The sequence below is a fragment of the Rhinoraja longicauda genome, chromosome 3, assembly GCF_053455715.1.
Source record: "Rhinoraja longicauda isolate Sanriku21f chromosome 3, sRhiLon1.1, whole genome shotgun sequence".
In the NCBI taxonomy this organism is placed as follows: domain Eukaryota; kingdom Metazoa; phylum Chordata; class Chondrichthyes; order Rajiformes; family Arhynchobatidae; genus Rhinoraja; species Rhinoraja longicauda.
The window spans coordinates 47,831,243-47,851,584 of NC_135955.1; the positions used below are offsets into that span (position 1 = coordinate 47,831,243).

A 20,342-nucleotide genomic window follows, 5' to 3' on the forward strand; every position below is an offset into this window, starting at 1 on the left:
TTGTTACTTGCGAGCAAAGCACCAAGGCAAATTTCTTGTATGTATAATAAAATTTATTCAATTCAATTCAATTCAATTGGCCGAATGGCCTAATTCCGCTCCTATGTGTGATGGTCTTATTATGGTTAAGAGGAGTTTTCAAGGAAACAAAATCTTGGTGAACAATTTGAACTGATGTATTCTGATATGATTTAAATATTTAAAGAAACGCTGTGTTAGCCCCTACGTACAGACATTTCCAACAATATCTGACTAACATAACAGATATTGGCTCCTGGATAAATTTAAAGGGAACACGAAAATGTCTATGAAAATAAAAGCAATGTTAAATGGAAAATCTGACTGCATAATTCCTTCATTTGTGACAAATGTACCCGATGTCATTCGTCAATGCCACTGGACTCAATTTCGATAAATCTTTACTCTCTCTTCTTTGTACTAAAGGCGAGAAGTCAGCTTTTTCATATGCTAACCATTAGCAAACACAACATTAATAAATCATCTTTACATACTGCCTTTAATGTATCAACATTGAAGACATATTTGGGATAGAGAACTAAAAGATCAGGAAGCATTTCAGAGGGAAATCTTTAAAAGTAGAAAATAATTTCAAAAACTGGAAAGCCTTATGGAAGTAATTCCAGAGGTGTGGGTGTTGACGGCTGGAAGTATGGGCACCCATGGAGAAGCCATAGAATTTGGTGAGATATTAAAGATCCGGATTGCAGAAGCACAGGAACTACGTTCGTGGCTGGAGATCTTACACAAATATCAATGAGTAGGACCATGTTCATTAAAAACAAAGATTAGAGTCATAGAGTTATATTGCATGGAAATGGGCCCATCAGTCCAATTTGACCATGCCGACCAAAATGCCAAATCCAAACTAGTCACATTTGCCCCATTTGGTCCATATGTCTCTAAAACCTGTACCTGTCCAATTGCCTTTTAAATATTGTTATTGTACCTGTCACAACAACTTCTTCTGGCAGCTCGTTCCATATACCCACCCCTGTGTGTGTGAAATGTTTGCCCTTCAGGTTCCTTTTAAATCTTTTCCCTCTCATCCTAAACCTATGCCCTCTAGTTTGATTCCCCGATCCTGGGGAAAAGACTGTACATTCACCCTACGTCATCCCCTCAGCGGGATGATTTTATACACTTCTACAAGTTCACCTCTCAGCCTCCTGCGTTCTAAGGAATAAAGTCCTAGCCTGCCCAATCTCTTGCTATAGCTCAGGGACTCGAGTCCTGACAATATCCTCAGCAATCTTCTCTGCGCCCTTTACGGCTAAATGGCATCATTACTGTAGCAGGGTTACCAAAACTGAACGCAATACTTCAAGTACGGCCTCACCAATGTCTTGTATGACTGCAACATAACGCACAAACTTCCATACTCAATTCCATGACTGATGAAGGCCAGTATACCAAGAGCCTTCTTCACCACTCTATTTATCTTCAACATCACTTTTAGATACAGTATCTTCACTGTTCACAATACCACCTATTTTAGTGTCATCTGCAGACTTACTAGTCATACAATGTACATTCACATCCAAACTATTGACAAACAGCAATGGGCCCAGCACCCTGAGGCACACCACCAGTCAGCCACAGGCTTTCAGTCCGAGAAACAACCTTTCACCATACCTTCTGCTTCCTTCCTTGAAAATAAATATGTATCCAGTCAGCTAGCTCTCCCTGGATCTCATGTGATTTAACCTTCTAGTAACCAATCATGCAGAATCTTATCAAAGGTCCTGCTGTAGTCCCTGCAGACTATGCCTAGAGCCTTGCCCCCATCAACCTTCTTACCTACTTCTTCAAAAAACGCAATCAAATTTGTGAGCTCTCCCACACATAAAAACATGCCTAATCGACCCCAGGTCCAATTACATGTATATTATATCCCACAGAATCATCTCCAGTAACTTTCCTATCACAAATGTTCAGTTTTTCGGTCCTGTATTCCCAGGTTTTATCTTTGTAGCCCTTCTTAAATAGAAGCAAAACATTAGTCACCCTCCAGTCTTCTGGCACATCACTGTGTCCAACAATAACAGTTTCCTTGGATATATTTGTTATGGCTTGGGAGATTTATCTAACTTCATATTTGTGTGGACGTCCAGTAACTCCTCGTCTTTAATACAGATTGTCCTCAAGACATCTCCACTAACTTTCCCAAGTTCCCTAGTCTTCCTGTCTTTCTTTGTGGTAAAAGCAGTAGAGAAATATACATTGAGGACCCTGCCCATCTCCTGCTGTTCCATACATAGATGACCACTTTGATTTCTGAGGGCCCCCATTCTCTTTCTAGTTATCATTTTTCCATTCCAATATTTATTAAATATTTTTGGATTCTCCTTATCCTTATCTTGTAGCGCGTCGAGAGAGGCCCGAAATAAAGGCAAGGAGCCGGGTATTTTGGGACGTTTGATTTATTACTCAGTTATCAGACGGGTCGAGTCTGCTGGGATGGCTTTGCGCCCAAAACCTTGTCCTTATATACCTAGTACCGGACCGCCCCCCTGGACTGGTCCATTCCCGTGCCGAGGGGTTGGTAGTGGTATGGCCCGACCCTTGGGAGCCGCCACAGGACCCCCCCCCAGAACCGGAGACACGAACCGCACTGGTAGTCGTACGACCCGACCGGACCGCGTACGGAAATCGGTCGACAGAGGGGCCGGCGGAGGCACAGTTGGAGGGACAGGTGGTGGGACCCGCAAAGGGGGGCGACCTCGTGGCCGAGGCTGGGCAACCCGCACCGGTTGGTCAATGTCTAAGTGGGCCGGCTTCAGGCGGTCAATTGACACGGCCTCCGGCCGGCCCCCCATGTCCAAGACAAAGGTTGTCTGTCCGTGCTCCAGCACCCGGTACGGGCCCTCATACGGCCTCTGGAGTGGCGTCCGTTGGGCGTCACGGCGCAGGAACACAAAGGCGCAGTCCCAGAGGGCCGATGGCACGTAAGGGCGGAATGGCCCATGGCGGGACATCGGCACCGGTGCGAGCTTGCCAACTCGCTCTCGAAGGCGCTGTAGGGTGGATGAGGGCGGTTCCTCTCGCCCCGTCAACGAGGGAACGAACTCCACGGGCACCGTGAGCGGGGACCCGTATACGAGCTCCGTTGATGATGAAGCCAGGTCCTCCTTGGGCGCAGTCCGGATGCCCAGCAAGACCCATGGTAGCTCGTCCATCCAGTCGGGGCCGCGCCTTCAGCGCTGTCTTCAGCTGCCGGTGGAACCTCTCCACCAAGCCGTTTGCCTGCGGGTGATAGGCCGTGGTGTGGTGCAGCCACATGCCCAACAGGTGGGCCATGGCCGCCCACAGCTCAGAGGTGAACTGTGGCCCCCGGTCCGATGAGATGACCACCGGCACCCCAAAGCGAGCAATCCAGTGCGCGGCCAACGCACGAGCGCATGTGGCTGTGGCTGTGTCGGCCAGCGGTATGGCCTCCGGCCACCGTGTGAAGCGGTCCACCACCGTGAGGAGGTGTGTGATGCCCTGGGACGGCGGGAGAGGGCCCACAATGTCCACGTGCAGGTGGTCGAAACGCCGGCAGGGTAGACCGATCTCCTGGAGTGGCGCCCGGATGTGGCGCTGAATCTTCGCCGTCTGGCACGGAATGCAGGTGCGGGCCCAATGGCCAACCTGCTTGCGCAGACCGTGCCACATGAACCGCGCAGCTACCAGTGCGGTCGTGTTGGGCATCCGGACTGCGCCCAAGGAGGATCTGGCTTCATCATCAGCGGAGCTCGTATATGGGTCCCCGATCACGGTGCCCGGGGAGTTCGTGCCCTCGTTGCCGGGGCGAGAGGAACCGCCCTCATCCACCCTACAGCGCCTTCGAGAGCGAGTTGGGAAGCTCGCACCGGTGCCGACGTCCCGCCATGGGACATTCCGCCCTTACGTGCCATCGGCCCTCCGGGACTGCGCCTTTGTGTTCCTGCGCCGTGACGCCCACCGGACGCCACTCCAGAGGCCACTCCAGACGCCACTCCAGCGCCACAATCTCATTAATCCCCTATACACCGCCAGCGATACACTGCATTCAATTGCCTCGGTCTGTCCCACATCCCCTTCCTTTGCTGATCAGAGCTTCAATTTCTCTTGACATCCAGGTTCCTTACTCCTACCTGTCTTGCTCTTTACTCTAACAGGAACATGCATACCTTGACTCTCAGTATCCCACCCTCCAGATGTCCATTTGCCTTGCAAACACCCTACTCATATCAACTTTTAAAAGAATAGTCTAATAACATCAAGCTTGGCCTTACTCCAAATTAGAACTTTAGTTTGTGAACCAACATTGTTCTCATCCATAACTATTTTAAAGCTAAAAAAACTGTGGATGCTGGTCCCATAAAGGCTCGCCCACTGACAGATCCATGACTTTCCCTCCCCAGTTCTCTTGGAGTAGGTAAAGCTTTGCTCTCTCCCCTGTAAGGCCCTCTTGGAACCTCTCCTGAACACACTGGCTAAATTACAAACCATCTAAGCCCTTGGCAATCCTAGTCTATATTGGGAAAGTTAAAATAAAAAATAAAGATCAAATCCTGGTAAAAGCAATACAAATACTTGTTATCATGGTGTTAACGACGTCTACCTTTGTAACACAAAACAAATTTCAAACAATCAGATAAGAAATGGTTGCTTCAGCAGTACTTCACTTAACATTAGTGAATCAAATCGATGTGCATACCTGTCTGGCCTGCAACGACCATTGGCTGTATCATCAATTGGAAAAGCTTATCCAGGACCTGGTGCAGAAACAGTACCAGCGGTTCAAGCCGAGCTGAAGGCAGTGAGATTATGCTCAACTTCAACTCGTGCTCCAGGTCATGTTCCATTATCTTCTGGTCGAGAATCCGAATTGGGAATGTCACCCGGCCTTCCAGGGCATGACACAAGGCAAAGAACTTATCCAGGTGGTTGTCCTGTTGCAAGGAAATAGAAGTTCAACTGATACGATCGATCATGGCACATCTTTGATCTCACACTGTTTAATTCAAAGCTATTTAGATCAAAATTGTCTTGATTTTTGTTACTTTCAATTCTATGGGTAAAAAAATACTTGGGTGTGATGATAGGCCATCTGCTATCCTGGAAAGACCACATTGAATCTGTCTGCAAAAGGACAAAAAACAAAGAATTTGTTTTCTCCACCACCTTAGGTCCTTTGGTGCGAGTAGACAAATTCTTCTTTTGTTCCTTACTTCTATGATTTTGTGTTCTTCAGTATTGTAATACTACATGGTACAAGTGTTTGTCCACCACTTTAAAGTCAAAACTGCTCCACCAAATGAAAATCTGCTCAAAGATCATCGGTCAACCCCTTGAGAAACTCTATGAATCAGCCTACCACAATAACATGCTAAGGTTGGCCAACAACATTGTCTCTGACCCTGACCATGTCCTGAACAGTGAATACGGATTGTTACCATCAAATCGGTGGTACTGGGTACCAAGATTTAATAAGGTTAGACCTAAGCACTCTTTTGTGCACCAGTCAATCCTGAAACTAAACATTGAACGTAATCCCAGATCAAATGTACGTTGAAGGCTCTTGAATGTGTCATCATTTGTGATTGTAATGTTATGGTGAATATATGTATCCTCATTTCTTGTCTTACATTCTTTGTCATTGTGATGTTGCAAGTGGAGCTGCTGAGAGGCAAGAAAAATTTTAGACTTGATCTGACAATAAAGTATTATCGTATCGTATACAACAGCAGCATGTCATTTATTTGTAGGCAACGATTTAAGATCAGGCAATGATTAATTCTGCAAACTTGACTCCAAGTTGTTAACTGAAGAACAACAGGCATATTACAAAATGGGAACCTTGAAATGAGCCTCTCGACATCCACCTCTCATGACCCTCAGGCAATTTCAGGGATCAGTGTTAAACCATCATATGACTGAAACTTGAGCCCAATACTTTATGGGTAAGCAAATTGCTGATTTATGGAAGCAGCCACTATTTCATGAGTGTCTGTCATGCAAAGGATGAACATATTGTTAACAAATTTAAATCGGTCTCCCTCATTTCAGCTTGGAGCCTGATTGAAGATTGATCCGTGCTGTGCGGGCTTACCAGGTGTCAGTGAGTGTAAAGCTGCTAACTCCATCAGCTGGCAGTTTCTCCATCAGCACTCCTCTGGGCCGGTGGAGTAGGACTTCTGCCCTCAACCTTTCAGCCTCTTCCCTGGTGATGGCCTTTGTTTTCTTCTTTCTGATCATTAACCTTACCCTTCACCTCACATTGCCCCCATTGCCTGCCAACATGAGATCCTTTTTTACCTTTGCAGCAGATATGTTTAGTTTAGTTTAGAGATACAGAGCGAAAACAGGTCCTTCAGCCAACCAAGTCTACGCCGACCAGCGATCCCCGCACATTAACACTATACTACACGCACTAGGGACAATTTACAATTTTACCAAGCAGATTAACCTACCACCTTGTACATCTTTGAAGTGTGGACAGAAACCAGAGCACCCGGGGAAAACCCTCGCAGGTCATCGGGAGAACGAACATTTCCGTACACATAAGCACCCAGAGTCAAGATCGAACCTGGGTCTCTGGTGCTGCAAGGCAACTCTACCACTGCGCCACCCGATGGTTATATCAATTACTCCCAATGGTGGCAATGTCAAACTCTTTCCCCTCCCAATAGTTCCATGTGTGCTTAGTGGGTTTCCATTTCAGATGTTGGACAGCCTAAACAGTTGGCCAGCCACTGCACAGGAAATGGGTCCAACACTGTTCATCTTGGCACGACCTTAACATCCCTGGCTGAAAGAGTCCTCATCTGGATCTCATGTTGACTGTCCATTCCCCCCCACAGATGCTGCCTGACCAACTCAGTTCCACCAGTAACTTTTTTTTTTGCTCAGGGAAGACTTAGCAGGAATCTCACACAGCAGAATCAATACTGCTAATTTTCTATTGAAATATTGGCAGAAAGTTGATTGGAAACAAAACTGAAATGCTGTACATCACCATTGTTGGTGTGCCAGTTATTGATACGAGTAACACTGCAACAAGGCTTTGAATTATTTATGGACAATAGGTTACTTTGTTAAAATAGTTTTAATGCTGCTTCCATATTTACATATATTTAAATCTATGAGGTATACTCCTGTTTATTGTAGAGCCGCAAAGAATGTTTATGTATTTTTGTCATGATTATGAAAATTTCATTTCATGTACATGTGAAAACAAATATTTTAAAGGCACAATGACGTCAAGAAGAAGTATGGGCCACGAACAAGTCAACAAAAATAAATGAAGACAAACTTTTGATGTTTGATTAAGCAACACTGCATGGGCAAAAAGTGAAGATGGACACGTTGGTCATTATCTGGGATTTGTGCATAGTCCTGTTGCTCTAATGTATTCACTATGCAGCTGATAAAACAATACATGAGTGAACATAGAACACTGAACAGTATAACACAGCAACAGTCCCTTCAGCTCACAATGTCCGTGTTGAACATGATATCAGGTTAAACTCATCTCCTCTGCCTGCACGTGGTCCATATCCCTCCATTCCTTGCATATCAATGTGCCTATCTAAAAGCCTCTTAAATGCCCTGAGCGCATTGCCTCCACCACCACCCCCAGCAGTGCATTCCAGGCATCCAGAGCTCATTATGTAAAAAACTTGCCCCGCGCATCTCCTTGAAACTCTGCTCCTCTCACTTAAAATGCTGCCATTTCATCTTTGACATATCCACCCTGGGAAAAAGGTTCTGACTGTCTACACTATCAATGCCTCTTATAATTTTATATACTTCTGCCAGGGATCTAATTAACTTATATCAATGACTTTACAGTAACAAACAGAAATCTTTATTTTTAAATGGAGTGATCATAAATCTTCTCTATTCTCTTGCATAAGCTGCATAGTTAATCCTGAAATGAAAGGCTAAATAAAAGGCATTACTCAAAGGATTACGTTCACACTGACAAGATTCTGAGGTTTCCTTTAACCGCGTGTGACCCTGAGGTCAATGTCACTGTTAAGGGTTGCATCAAGGGTGAAAGAGAAGTTCTTCCAGCCCAAATCATTTCAAAGCCCATCTGTAAATTAGAAAATAATAATGCAGCCCAGCTTTACAGGAAACTTACCTGGGTATGCACCGAGGAAACAGCTTGTATCTCCACATTGAATGCACCCTTGTGGCCATCTACCCATTTGATTGGTGGAGACTGGTTTGGAATTTTCTGTATTGAACAAAAATGGACATTTATATTACTTGGATCTCTCCAGCATAATGCAGGAGACTCGTAAAACAGGATCACAGCAGTTTGGCAAACACATGATAACAATGACAGCAGTACAGGAACTGTTACAGAGTAAAGAGCTCAGCAGAGATTTCAGTATTCTAGGCAAGGCCTCAAAAATGATTTATGGATGTTCCTTAATGATGATTTAAGGAAGCTTTCAATAGTTGCCAATAATCTATGCTGTAAATTCATAAGTTCATGTCATAGGAGCAGATGTAGGCCATTTGGCCCATCGTCTACTCCGCCATCTATCTTTCCCTCACAACACCATTCTCCTGCCTTCTCCCCATAACCCCGACACCTTTACTAATCACGTATCTGTCAATCTAATTGTCAATTTAAAAATACCCAATGACTTGGCCTCCACAGCCTTCTGTTGCAATGAATTTCACAGATCCACCACCCTGACTAAAGAAATTCCTCCTCATCTCCTTTCTCAAGGTACGTCCTTTTATTCTGAGGCTATGCCCTCTGGTTCTAGACTCTCCCACTAGTGGAAACATCCTCTGCACATTCACTCTATTCAGGCTACACCTGACGCTGTTTCCTTTATATCCTTGGGAGTTTTGTCCTACTTAAACAAACTGCTCCTTCTCCACCCCAGAGCAAAATGAATAGACACCTCTTGTGCCAAGTATTCTTGAGGCCCTGGTGAAAGACTGAATTATATAATTTTGCTATTAACACGGCATTGCACAAGTTGTGTAAAATAGCAGAAAGATTGTCAGTCAGTAAACAGTCTTGGAAATCTGGGAAGTGACAAAGATAGCAGGGAAGGGCAGTGGTACAACTCCCAAAAATATTTCTATTTCCATCAGCAGGAAAGAGGCAATGCATTCTGAGCAGTACACCAGTATCATGTGGACCTCTGCTGATAAAAAAAAAACTGATATTGTTCTCTGTATGATGTCGGTACAGATTCAGAGCTCTGTGCAAGTTGTACCTGCACTTTGCAGACTGGTTAGTCACTCGGTTATAGTTGGATCAACGATTGTAGGTTAACGACTGGATGCTGAGCCTCAAGAATTCAAAGCCTCGAACTCTTTATCACAACCAGTAACCTCAGCTGCAAATGGATGTTAGAGACTAGTGCACAGGGATAATATTGACAGACTAGACTTGTGCACTATGGCCTGTCAACACTCACCATCAAGGCACAAATAAAAAGAACCGGCAACAGTGGAGCTCAGACCCTCACTACATCTTCCAGCAGAGGGGAGGAGATTAAAGAAAATTCAGATTATAATCTAAAAAAAGGAAATGCTTTTAAAATTGACTTGTGTGGAGATACACAGGGCAGAAAACACACCTTCCTCAAATCATCCCAAAAATAAAAGCTGTGAGAATGTGACATTAACTTGGAGAGTGGTTTAAACAAGGAGTGGTTGAAGCAAGTAAAGTTTTTTTTTTAATTGGCAAACCAAATAACTGTGTCAGGGAGATAAAAATAGACAACCTTGTTACGAGGATTACACCAAGGAAGACTAGTAGGCTGCCCAGTATAGCACAATTACTGGGCAAAAGGACAGTTTCTGTGCTACATAATTCTATGCATGCATTATGCAGGGCTTCTTTCACGTGCCCTTCTTTGGCATGGGACATAAATACTTTGGTATTCTGCAGCACCTGAGATTTCAACTCTCCACATGAAGAGGAGACTAGTCAAACAGCTAGTCAGAATTTTATAACATCTTCACCCATAACATGGTCCTGATAAGGGCAGATCGTCCACTGTGAAACTCAATCACAAGAGCACTGTACAAATAAAACTCTTACCTCTGGAGAGTGCATTGAGTATTTGTTGGGAAGTTTGTCCAAAGCAACTGGCAGACAGTAATGACCAGTCTGAAGACGTTCATTCATAAGAATCGGCAGCCACTAGAGATTAAAGATGGAACATGTTAAATATTTATTGAACCTGGTAGTTGGAATAACGCCATTTCCCTTCCTTCTTTCTCAGGCAGTCCCCCGGGATCAAGAATGATTCATTTCTACTTTGTTTCTGTGGGTTCTGAGGTGTGAACCAGTGAGCGGGAACTGCAGACCTGTCCACAGGAGGTGGCTGATGGGATGGCAAGTGGATAGATTGTGAGGTGCTGGAGTTCTTGTGCACACAAGAGCTTTGTGTGCTCTCACTGGTTGACTTGCAGTTATCAGTGACATCCCAAATTGTCCTTCCCCACTTTGGGTAATCATGGGGCAGAAACTTCTACGAATCAGTGGGGTTGTTGCATTGGTCCACGGAGATTTTGCCAACATCCTTAAAACCTTTCCTCTGTCCTTCTGATAATCTCTTCTTGTGACTGAACTTGGAACAGACTATCTATTTTGAGAAGGTAGACACAAAATGTTGGAGTAACTCAGTGGGACAGACAGCATCTCTGGAGAGAAGGAATGGGTGACGTTTCAGGTCAAGACCCTTTTTCAGACTGAGAGACGTCACCTATACTTTTTCTCCAGAGACGCTGCCTGACCCGCTGAGTTACTCCAGCATTTTGTGTTGATCCGGTGTCTACCAGCATCTGCAGTTCCTTCCTACACATATCTATTTTGACAGTCTGGTGCTGGAAGGGTAAACCAGGCATTCTGCCAAATGTAATGGACTATGTAAATTTGACCCTCTGTGCTAGGGGCAATTGCCTGGGAAAGGACACTGCCATTAGTTAACTTATCTAATCAATGAATTTGGAGGGTTGCAGAAATAGTGCACTGGTATCTTTCCAGTATCTTGAGGTCTTGCTGCAGATAGTCCGGGTCTCAGAAGCATACAGGTGTTAAACACAACTTTTCTTGCTGCAACATGGCCCTGCACCTCACCTCCAACAAATTTCCCACAGGAGTGGAGCTAATGGGAAGCAATTCAACCTAGTGCACCTACTGTCCAGCACCAAGATCACCTGAACCTCAGCAGTCGAGATTGTGATTGTGCATGCCCACAGGCTGAGCTACAAGCCATCAGTACTTTCACATAAGCAAGTGAGAGGATGGCTCTTGCCTCCAATTTCTGCAAGTCAAAAGTCATTGGCCAACTTATCCTCCCTGCACCACATCCCCTCCAATATTTGAAGACTTTCGGACCTCAGTGACCAAGCGCCAAAACATACATCTTTCCATTCCTTCTCCTTGTCATGCTTCACCAAGCATATGACTTTGTCCTACCATTTACCTTACCTGGCACAGTGTCAATTATTGCTTGTTAATACTGTAAAATACCTCATGATTCTTTTTGTTGCAATAGAGATGGTAAATAAATGGAAATGTTATTTATGCTGATTATTGGCATTTATTTATTATTGGCACCAGTATCTTGACTGATAGTGACCCTGCCTATTCACTTGTGATTTGTTCGCATCTAAGGAACATGGGACACGAGCTGGTGTTAAATAGAAAACTGCGCATTAATGTGAATAATATTCCCACGTTCTCTTAACACTTTTCTTTCCAGGATTCTGTTTGAGAGCCATTAGCTGGTTCTGATTATCAAGTGAAAGGACGGGTTTCGAGTGATATTGGCCAAAACCAGGCAGGTGGGACTAGTGTAGATGGGCATGTTGGTCAGCGTGGGCAAGGTGGGCCGATGGACCTGTTTCCACACTATGGTATGACTCTATGACCATTTTTCATGTGGGAGCAAAGGAAGCAAGTGCTAGACATTATTTTATCAAAGGGAATATTATAGCTGAGCGTGACCTTGTTTTTACCTTATGTCTACAAATATAAATTGTACTTTAAGAGTCATTGGCTGATGAAAGTCACAGATCTGAAAATATATTTCTATTAACAAATGCTGCCTGACTTGCTGAGTACTTCTATCATTTTTGGTTTTCGTGTCATTGCCTGTAAAATTAATTTTTTGAATTTCCCCTTTATTTGCCAAGAGTTGCCAACGTTACTTCCTCAAGTCATTACTACAACAAGGAGATCACATTATATAGAACAAACATGAGATTGAAACTGGAACCTTAACCAAAGACAAACAAGTGGAAATCACCATTGGAACCTCTGGGCTGTACATATTCAGTACAGACAGGACCTGGCACAGCTTACCGAATACCCAATTAGAGTCTCTGGTGATCCTCCTTGATTCTGTTTCTGCTGGCAGCTGATATGGTAGAATGTAAACAGCAGGTGGTGCCTTTCTGTAATTTTAGCAGGAAGTTTAAGTTTTACTTCCTCGTAGAAATCCGGAGACCTGCAATTCAAGAAAACGTTAATAATCAATTCTTCTTTTGATTTGCACATAAGGAGGTTGCAACCTTAAACCATAGTGCAGATTTTGTTGAGGTATGACAATTCCTGTCAACACATTTGGTGATAAGTTTTAGGATACCCACCTATGACTGTTCAGCTGTGTTGTGATTCACCAACTATTTCACTGGGAACTCTGCTCTCTGACCCAATTGCAAATGAAACTTTCAGCAGCAACCGTGAGCCCATTCATTAGAAAGAGGATGGTAGAGGAGCTTGATATAAATCAGTCATCAATATCAGTCTTTGATATTGAATAAGTCAAAACTTTTAAAATATTATCTGTTTTGCCCAATGTATTCAGGATCAAAGCCGGGACTCTAGCGCTGTAAGGGAGCAAGTCCACCACTGCGCCACAGTGGGGGAAATTAATGAGAACATTTTTGCCAAGTTAATGCAGTGCTTTGGAAGGATTGACTGAACACTGACCAGAGCGAGAGTTATTCCTCCATTATTTTAGCTCTGCTAAAGATTATATTTATATTAGAACAGCATGAACCTAAAGATCATCCATATTTGTAAATTAACTGGTTTAGCAAAGACCATGTTTCAACAAGGTGATTGATTAATTGATTTAAAGATACAGCATAGAAACAGGCCCTTTCTCCCAACGAGGCCACACTGACTATCGATCACCTGTTTACATTAGTTCTATGTTATCCCACTTCCCCATCCACTCCCTACACAACTGCTTCAGGAGTGAACTGGGTTGGCTCCTGACCCAATGTAAATATTGCCTTACACAGTGGGTGAAATACTGGAGGAGTTCTACCACTGTAATTCTGGTAAGAGATCAGTCAATCCCACCAAAGAATAACAGCAAGGCAGCTGTGACAAAATTGCTCTCATTGGTTTTCCTTACTATTCAAATGGCAAGGAATGGAGACTCCCTAAGTAAGGATTTCCCATTGCTAGACAGGGAGTGGATCAGACGCAATGCCAGTGGTTACAGGTGGTGATTAAAGGCTGAATTCCTGGGAGTGCTTCAACTAATCTGCCAGACCATTAACAGCGAGGTTTGGGTTTTACTTGTGATGAAGCTGGTGTTGGTGATGAAGCTGGTGATTATTAAGGGATTGGACACATTAGAAGCAGGAAACATGTTCCCAATGTTGGGGGAGTCCAGAACAAGGGGCCATAGTTTAAGAATAAGGCCATTTAGAACGGAGATGAGGAAAAACTTTTTCAGTCAGAGAGTTGTAAATTTGTGGAATTCTCTGCCTCAGAAGGCAGTGGAGGCCAATTCTCTGGAAGCTAGATAGAGCTCTTAAAGATAGCGGAGTCAGGAGGTATGGGGAGATGGCAGGAATGGGGTTACTGATTGTGAATGATCAGCCATGATCACATTGAATGGCGGTGCTGGCTCGAAGGGCCGAATGGCCAACTCCTGCACCTATTGTCTATTGCCAGAGATTGCATCAAATAGAAAGTATCACTTTGTCTTAAGATCTCGTGAGGTTTGGTCACTAGTGGGGCCAGAGGGGAATTTTAAAAACAATTTCCTTTCACTTTTTTGACCCTTTAAAAAAAATTCTGTTGCTTCTAAGAGATGACAGAAGAGATGAGATGCAAGGGGAGGTGTGAGGAGTGGAGTGGGTAGGGGCTGGAATGAGGGAAGGTGTACATTGTTATATTTGTTGAATAATTATGGTATGTTGCAGGCTTCACCAAATGCTTGCCCTTTCCTGCCCCTCAGTTTTGTTAATGTGTGGTCTTTACAAACATACTGCAATAACAGATATTTTATATAATTTTGACCCTCGTTAATTTTTTCTCTCTCTTTTCTCTTCTATTTTTTTCTCCCATTGAAGTAAATGAGCAGGAATTTCTGCTAAATTCCTTTGGTTATTTTTATTACAAAATATTGTATCAGAAATCAGCCAAACAAAGGAAAATTGTTTTAAAAATTCCCTCTCTGCCCCCACTAGTGATCAAGCCTTACATGGAATCAGCCAAACAAGCGAAAAGATTACAGAATTTAGATGCAAGTAATAATTCATTAAGTTTCCGCAGTGTATTGAACTCAATTACAATTATATCGCACTAGACATATACTGGCCTGAAAATGTCTAGCCTCCTTCCTCTCCACCCCCTATTTTCACTAATTGTGTATGTTTGAAGATGTCACAAATTAAAGTTTATTTTGGAGCAAGGACACAAATAGACACATTTTAATATCTTTGAACAGATATTTTAATTCAGTGAGGCAAAGACCACTGTGCACCAACGTAACTTGCAAGTAATTCCAGATTGTTTTCTTTCATGGTCATTTTGAATTATTTGAGTTTATTCTCCTCACAGACACAGATTAATGATACTAAACAATGTTTTTTTTACGTCAAGCCATTTCCAGATAAAAAAGCTGCACATCCCAAAGATATGCGGGTTTGGTAGGCTAATTGGCCTCTGTGTCTGTGCCCTTAATGTGTAGGGAATAGATGGGGAAAATGGGATAACATGGAAATAACGTGAATAGATGATCAATGGTTGGCATGGACTCAATGGGCCGATGGGCCTATTTCCATTCTGTATGTCCAAACTAAGCTAAATCAGGTTGTCATTTTTTAATAAACCAAGGAAGAATTTTTAATCCAAAAGTTTCAATGCTGTTCTGCGAGATGCCGTCTTTGGCAACATGCTCACGAGTTTGAGCATACACTTTAGCAAAACTAATGCAATTTGCATTGGATCACTGATTGTATGGATCATGATACCCACCTCAAAAAAAAAAATGAGACCAGACCAAAATCCAAATCTACCACGAAAACAGCGGTTAATGATCCTCTTTTTAACGACCAATTATATCAATATTATTCAGATTGCAAACTCTTGAACTCATAATGACAATAATGTTGGCTGATAGTACTACTGAATTACAGTTTCTGTGTCTAGAAGATTGCTGCCCCTTGGTATGTCTGGTCTATTTAGGAAATGTAAGATTATGGTGCGAAGGATAGCCTGTCCCATTTGTTATATACTTATCTCTCACATGTCTTTGTTGTTTCAAAAAGTTAATTTAAAGTGATGCCACTTATACCCCTTGCTATTTCTATCTTTCTAATTTGGCGGTGTGTAAACAGTTAATATTAGAGCACCAGCCAATTCTTGCATTTAGTTTTATTTTCGTTAAAAGATGCTAACTGCAATTCCGACTGGCTGCCCGCAATTTAAGGGCGGTCACAGTGGCGTGGCGGTGGAGTTGGTGCCTTACAGCAAATGCAGCGCCAGAGACCCGGGTTCGATCCCGACTACGGGTGCTGTCTATACGGAGTTTGTACTTTCTCCCCGTGACCTGCGTGGATTTTCTCAGAGATCTTCGGTTTCCTCCCACACTCCAAAGATGTACAGGTTTGTAGGTTAATTGGCTTGGTAAATGTAAAAATTGTCCCGTGTGTGTGTGGAATAGTGTTGATGTACGGGGAACGCAGGTCGGCGCGGTCCCGGTGGGCCGAAGGGCCTGTTTCCGCGCTGTATCTCTAAACTAAAGTAAACAAGCAAAGAATATGGAAGCGGAGATCTCCCAAAACCACACGCATCTGCAGGAATGTTAATGGAACAATAATAATCAAGTATAATTGTTTGTGTGCACTATTTACATAACTTGTTCCATGATTCCAGCTACATGTTACTTACTTATTATGGTAAGTTACTGCAGAATATGTCTCTGAGACAAATTCTGCGGTGCTTGATTTTCCAAAAAGAACCTGAAACATAAACCAAAAATTATTTAAGAATCATAGCAATTAATATTCTGACCAAAACACTTCATCTATATACTAAAACTCCCGTTTGTTTGTTTGTTCCTGAACTACAGCCAAAACGGTACACTATACCGCAACAATTTTAGGCCCACCTTACTCACCGTCGTCCCTCTGGTGCTAATGGAAGAAGTTTCATTGAAATCGGTGTTATATCTTTAAAGTTATTCACATTTAAAATCTATCTCCTAGGGAGGGAGGGGGGGAGGATGAGAGGGGGAGGGAGGGAGGGGGGAGGGAGGATGAGAGGGGTTGAGGGGGATGAGAGAGGTTGAGGGGGATAGAGTGAGGAGGGGGGAGCAGGGTGGAGGGGGGGAGCGGGGTGGAGGGGGGGAGCGGGGTGGAGGGGGGGAGCGGGGTGGAGGGGGGGGAGGAGAGGGTGCTGCACCAATGCAGGAGAGGTTTGGGCCCAATGGGTCCACTTGGTCTAGTTATTCATTATTACTTTTCAATGATATAGTCTAAATAGTTTTTACATAACTCTTCACATTTTAATTGCATTCTATGTATATAACTAAATACTTCTTTCATCGCTTTCTGTAAAAAGTTGTTTCCATACAACGGTGAGATCCACTCAAAAACAAAGGAGGGAATCTGTGCCTGGAATCAGAGGAGCTGGGCAAGGTCCTAAATAAATACTTCACATGGATATTCCCCAAGAAGGAGGACATTGACAATGCAAATTAGGGAATGGTATGTTGATGTTCTGAGGCATGTATTATTATGGTGGTGGTATTGGGTCTCTTGAAAAACAGTGAGTTGAATACGTCCTCAGGGCTTGGTGAAGTCTGTCAAAAGGTTACTGAGGGAAGCAAAGGGGGAGATTGCTGGGCTTGACTGAGATCTTTACATCCACTTTTACCAGAGGAATGTTCCCAGATGATGAAAGAATAGCCTTTTTTTTAGTTTTGTTTAATAAGAGCAACAGGGACAAACCAGGAACTCATAGGTCAATGAGCCTTTCATCAGTGGTAGAGAAATTACAGGAGAAGATTCTTAGGGACATGATTTACTCGCATTTGGGAAAAGCATGGACTTATTGGAGAAAGTTAACTTAGCTTTGTGCAAATGAAGTCCTATCTCACAAATTTGATTGAAATGTTTCACGAAGTGAAGAAGATGATTGCCAAATGGATGTTGTCTACATGGACCAGTAAAGCATTTGACAAGGTCCTTTATAGTACAGTGGTCAAGAAAATTAATTCACACGGGGTCTTTGGTGAGTTGATAAGTTGGATACAAATTTGGTTTGGCCATAGAAGACAGAGAGTAATGGTGGAGGGTCTTTCTCTGGTCTATGTGACCGGTGGCATTCGGCAAGAGTCAATGCTAGACATGATATTTGTGATATATAGAAGTCATCTGGATCTAAATGAAGATGGTTTGTATTGGAAATTTAGGATTCGAAAAAAAATGATGGAGTGGTGGAAAGCGAGGATGGTCAAGAGAAATGGCAGATGGATTTTAACACAGACAAATGTGTGTTTATGCACTTTGGAAGATCAAATGCAAGAGCAAAGTATACAGTGGATGACTGGACTCTTGGGAGCATTGATACAGTGGGATTTTGAGTTGCAAGTCTATAGCTCCCTGAGAGTGGCTACACAAGTGGATGGGATGATAAAGAAGACAAACAGCATTGTTGCCTTCATTGGTCAGGCATTGAGTATAAAAGATAGGAGATCATGTTGCAGCTGTAGAAAGGTTTAGTTCGGTCTTATTTCAAGTATTGCATGCCGTTCTTGTCACCACATTTTTCGGAGGTTTGTGGAGACTTTGGAAAGGGTGTTGTCTGGATTCGAGAGTATTAACTTTGGGAGTGTTGGTGCAGGATTCCTAAAAAGTTAATTTGCAAGTCAAATTGGTAGTCAGGAAGGCAAATTCAATGCTAGCATTTATATCAAGAGGACTGGAATACAAAAATAGAGATGTAATGCTGAGGCTCTATAAGGTGCTGGTCAGGCCACATTTGGAGTATTGTGAGCAAATTACGCCCCATACCTGAGGAAGGATGTGTTGGTTCTGGAGAGGGTTCAGAGGAGGTTTACTGGAATGATTCCAGGAATGAGTGGGTTAGCATATGATGAGTGTTTGACAACACTGGGCCTCTACTCGCTGGAGTTTAGAAAGTTGAGGGGGGACCTCATTGAAACTTACAGAATAATGAAAGGCAAAGATAGAGTGGATGTGGAAAGGATGTTTCCACTGGTGGGCGAGTCTAGGATCAGAGGTCATAGCCTCAGAATTAAAGGGCGCTCTTTTCGAAAGGATGTGAGGAGGAACTTCTTTAATCAGAGGGTAGTTAATCTGTGGAACTCATTGCCACAGAGGGCAGTGAAGGCCAAGTCAACAGATATTTTTAAAGCAGAGATACACAAATTCTTGTTTAGAACGGATGTCAAGGGTTGTGGGGAGAAGGCAGGAAAATGGGATTTGGAGGCACAAATCTGCCATGATTGAATGGCAGAGTAGACTCGATGGGCTGAATGGCCTAATTCTACTTCTATAACTTGTGAACTGGAAGGAGAAGCTGTTCAAACTGGTATTGTTTTGCTGGAGCATTGGAGGCTGAGGGAGTGACCTGATAGAAGAATATGCAATTATGAGATGGTGTAGATGGTCAGAATCTTTTTTCTAGGATGGAAATATCAAACACAAGAGTCCATAAACTTAAGATGGTAAAGGGAAAGTTCAAAGGAGATGTATGAGGCAAAGCATTTACTGGGAACACTGCCAGGGGATATGGTATAAGCAACTATGACAGCAATGTTTAAGAAACAGTTAGGTAGGCAGGGGATAGAAGGATGCAGATCATGTGCAGGCAAGTGGGAGTGGTTATGTTAACATCATGGTCAGTGCAGGCATGGTGGGCCCAAGGGCCTGCTCCTGTGGTGTTTTATGTTTTTTATGTATCAGGAATTGCAAGCTACACTAAAATAAAATTGCTGTTTCCAGGATATTACGTCTCCAGTAAGTGAAATGTTTCAAAATTGTTCTTGGATTGTAATTGGAGTCCCAATTCCAAGTTGCAACAGGAGGAATGTTTCTAAAAAAATTTGCAAATGAGATTGATTATTTCACTGATTTACCTGCATGGCATTGCTCAGGTCCTCCCCCGACATGAACTGGATTTTGATCGTAATATTTCGAGCAGAAGCTAACCGATTGGCAAAATTAAGTCGTTGTGGGTAGACATAGAGCAGATTCCTGGAAATAGAGGAGAAAAAATAACAAATTGGTCACCAAATAACAAATGTATTCAGCAAAGATCAAAACACAAAGAAATAAATATTGCATTTTTGTGTAAAGTTTAGAACCAGTTAACCCAAAACTGGACAGCGGGCTGGATGAGCAGATGAAGAAATGAATGGTCCAAAAACCATTGGTGATGTTTGATTGGGAGGTACATCACCTTTACCACTTCGGTTAAATAGTACACTTGTACTGTGTGTTCACCACCTTCACTTGATTACACAGTCGGATCATTGTGGATTCACACCAGCACCAGTCCTGCAGCAAAGGAATAATTTGAGTAGCTGATGTGCACCGATCAGCCAAAACATTATGACCACCTGCCTAATATGCTGTTGGTCCTCCGTGTGCCGCTTAAACAGCGCCGACCCACCGAGGTATGGGCTCTACAAGACCCCTGAAGGTGTCCTGTGATATCTGGCACTACAACATTAGCAGCGGATCCTTCAAGTCCTATAAGTTGCGAGGTGGAGCCACCGTGGATCGGACTTGTCGATCCAGCACATCCCACAGATGCTCAATCGGATTGAGATCTGGAAAATTTGGAGGCCAGGGCAACACCGTGAACCACTTCATTGTGTTCCTCAAAACATTCCGGAACAATGTGTGCAGTGTGGCAGGGCGCATTATCCTGCTGAAAGAGGCCACTGCCATCAGGGAATACCATTGCCATGAAGGGGTGTACCTGGTCTGTAACGATGTTTAGGTAGGTGACACGTGTCAAATTGACGTCCACATGAATGGCCGGACCCACGGTTTCCCAGCAGAACATTGCCCAGAGCATCACACTC

At 43.4% G+C, this 20,342-nt stretch overlaps 1 protein-coding gene across 2 annotated transcripts in view; it reads right to left on the reverse strand.

The window, feature by feature from the left end:
* The window catches only part of dock8 (dedicator of cytokinesis 8), a 181,346-nt gene that overhangs the window by 57,114 nt on the left and 103,890 nt on the right, over positions 1-20,342 (reverse strand). For both annotated transcript variants that reach the window (XM_078396082.1, XM_078396081.1), the window contains exons 15-20: positions 19,389-19,506; positions 16,175-16,245; positions 12,341-12,485; positions 10,070-10,171; positions 8,135-8,230; positions 4,703-4,937 (exon numbers count right to left, since the gene is read on the reverse strand). In XM_078396082.1, coding sequence (XP_078252208.1) covers positions 4,703-4,937; positions 8,135-8,230; positions 10,070-10,171; positions 12,341-12,485; positions 16,175-16,245; positions 19,389-19,506 — 767 coding nt within the window. The remainder of the gene's footprint in view (positions 1-4,702; positions 4,938-8,134; positions 8,231-10,069; positions 10,172-12,340; positions 12,486-16,174; positions 16,246-19,388; positions 19,507-20,342) is intronic.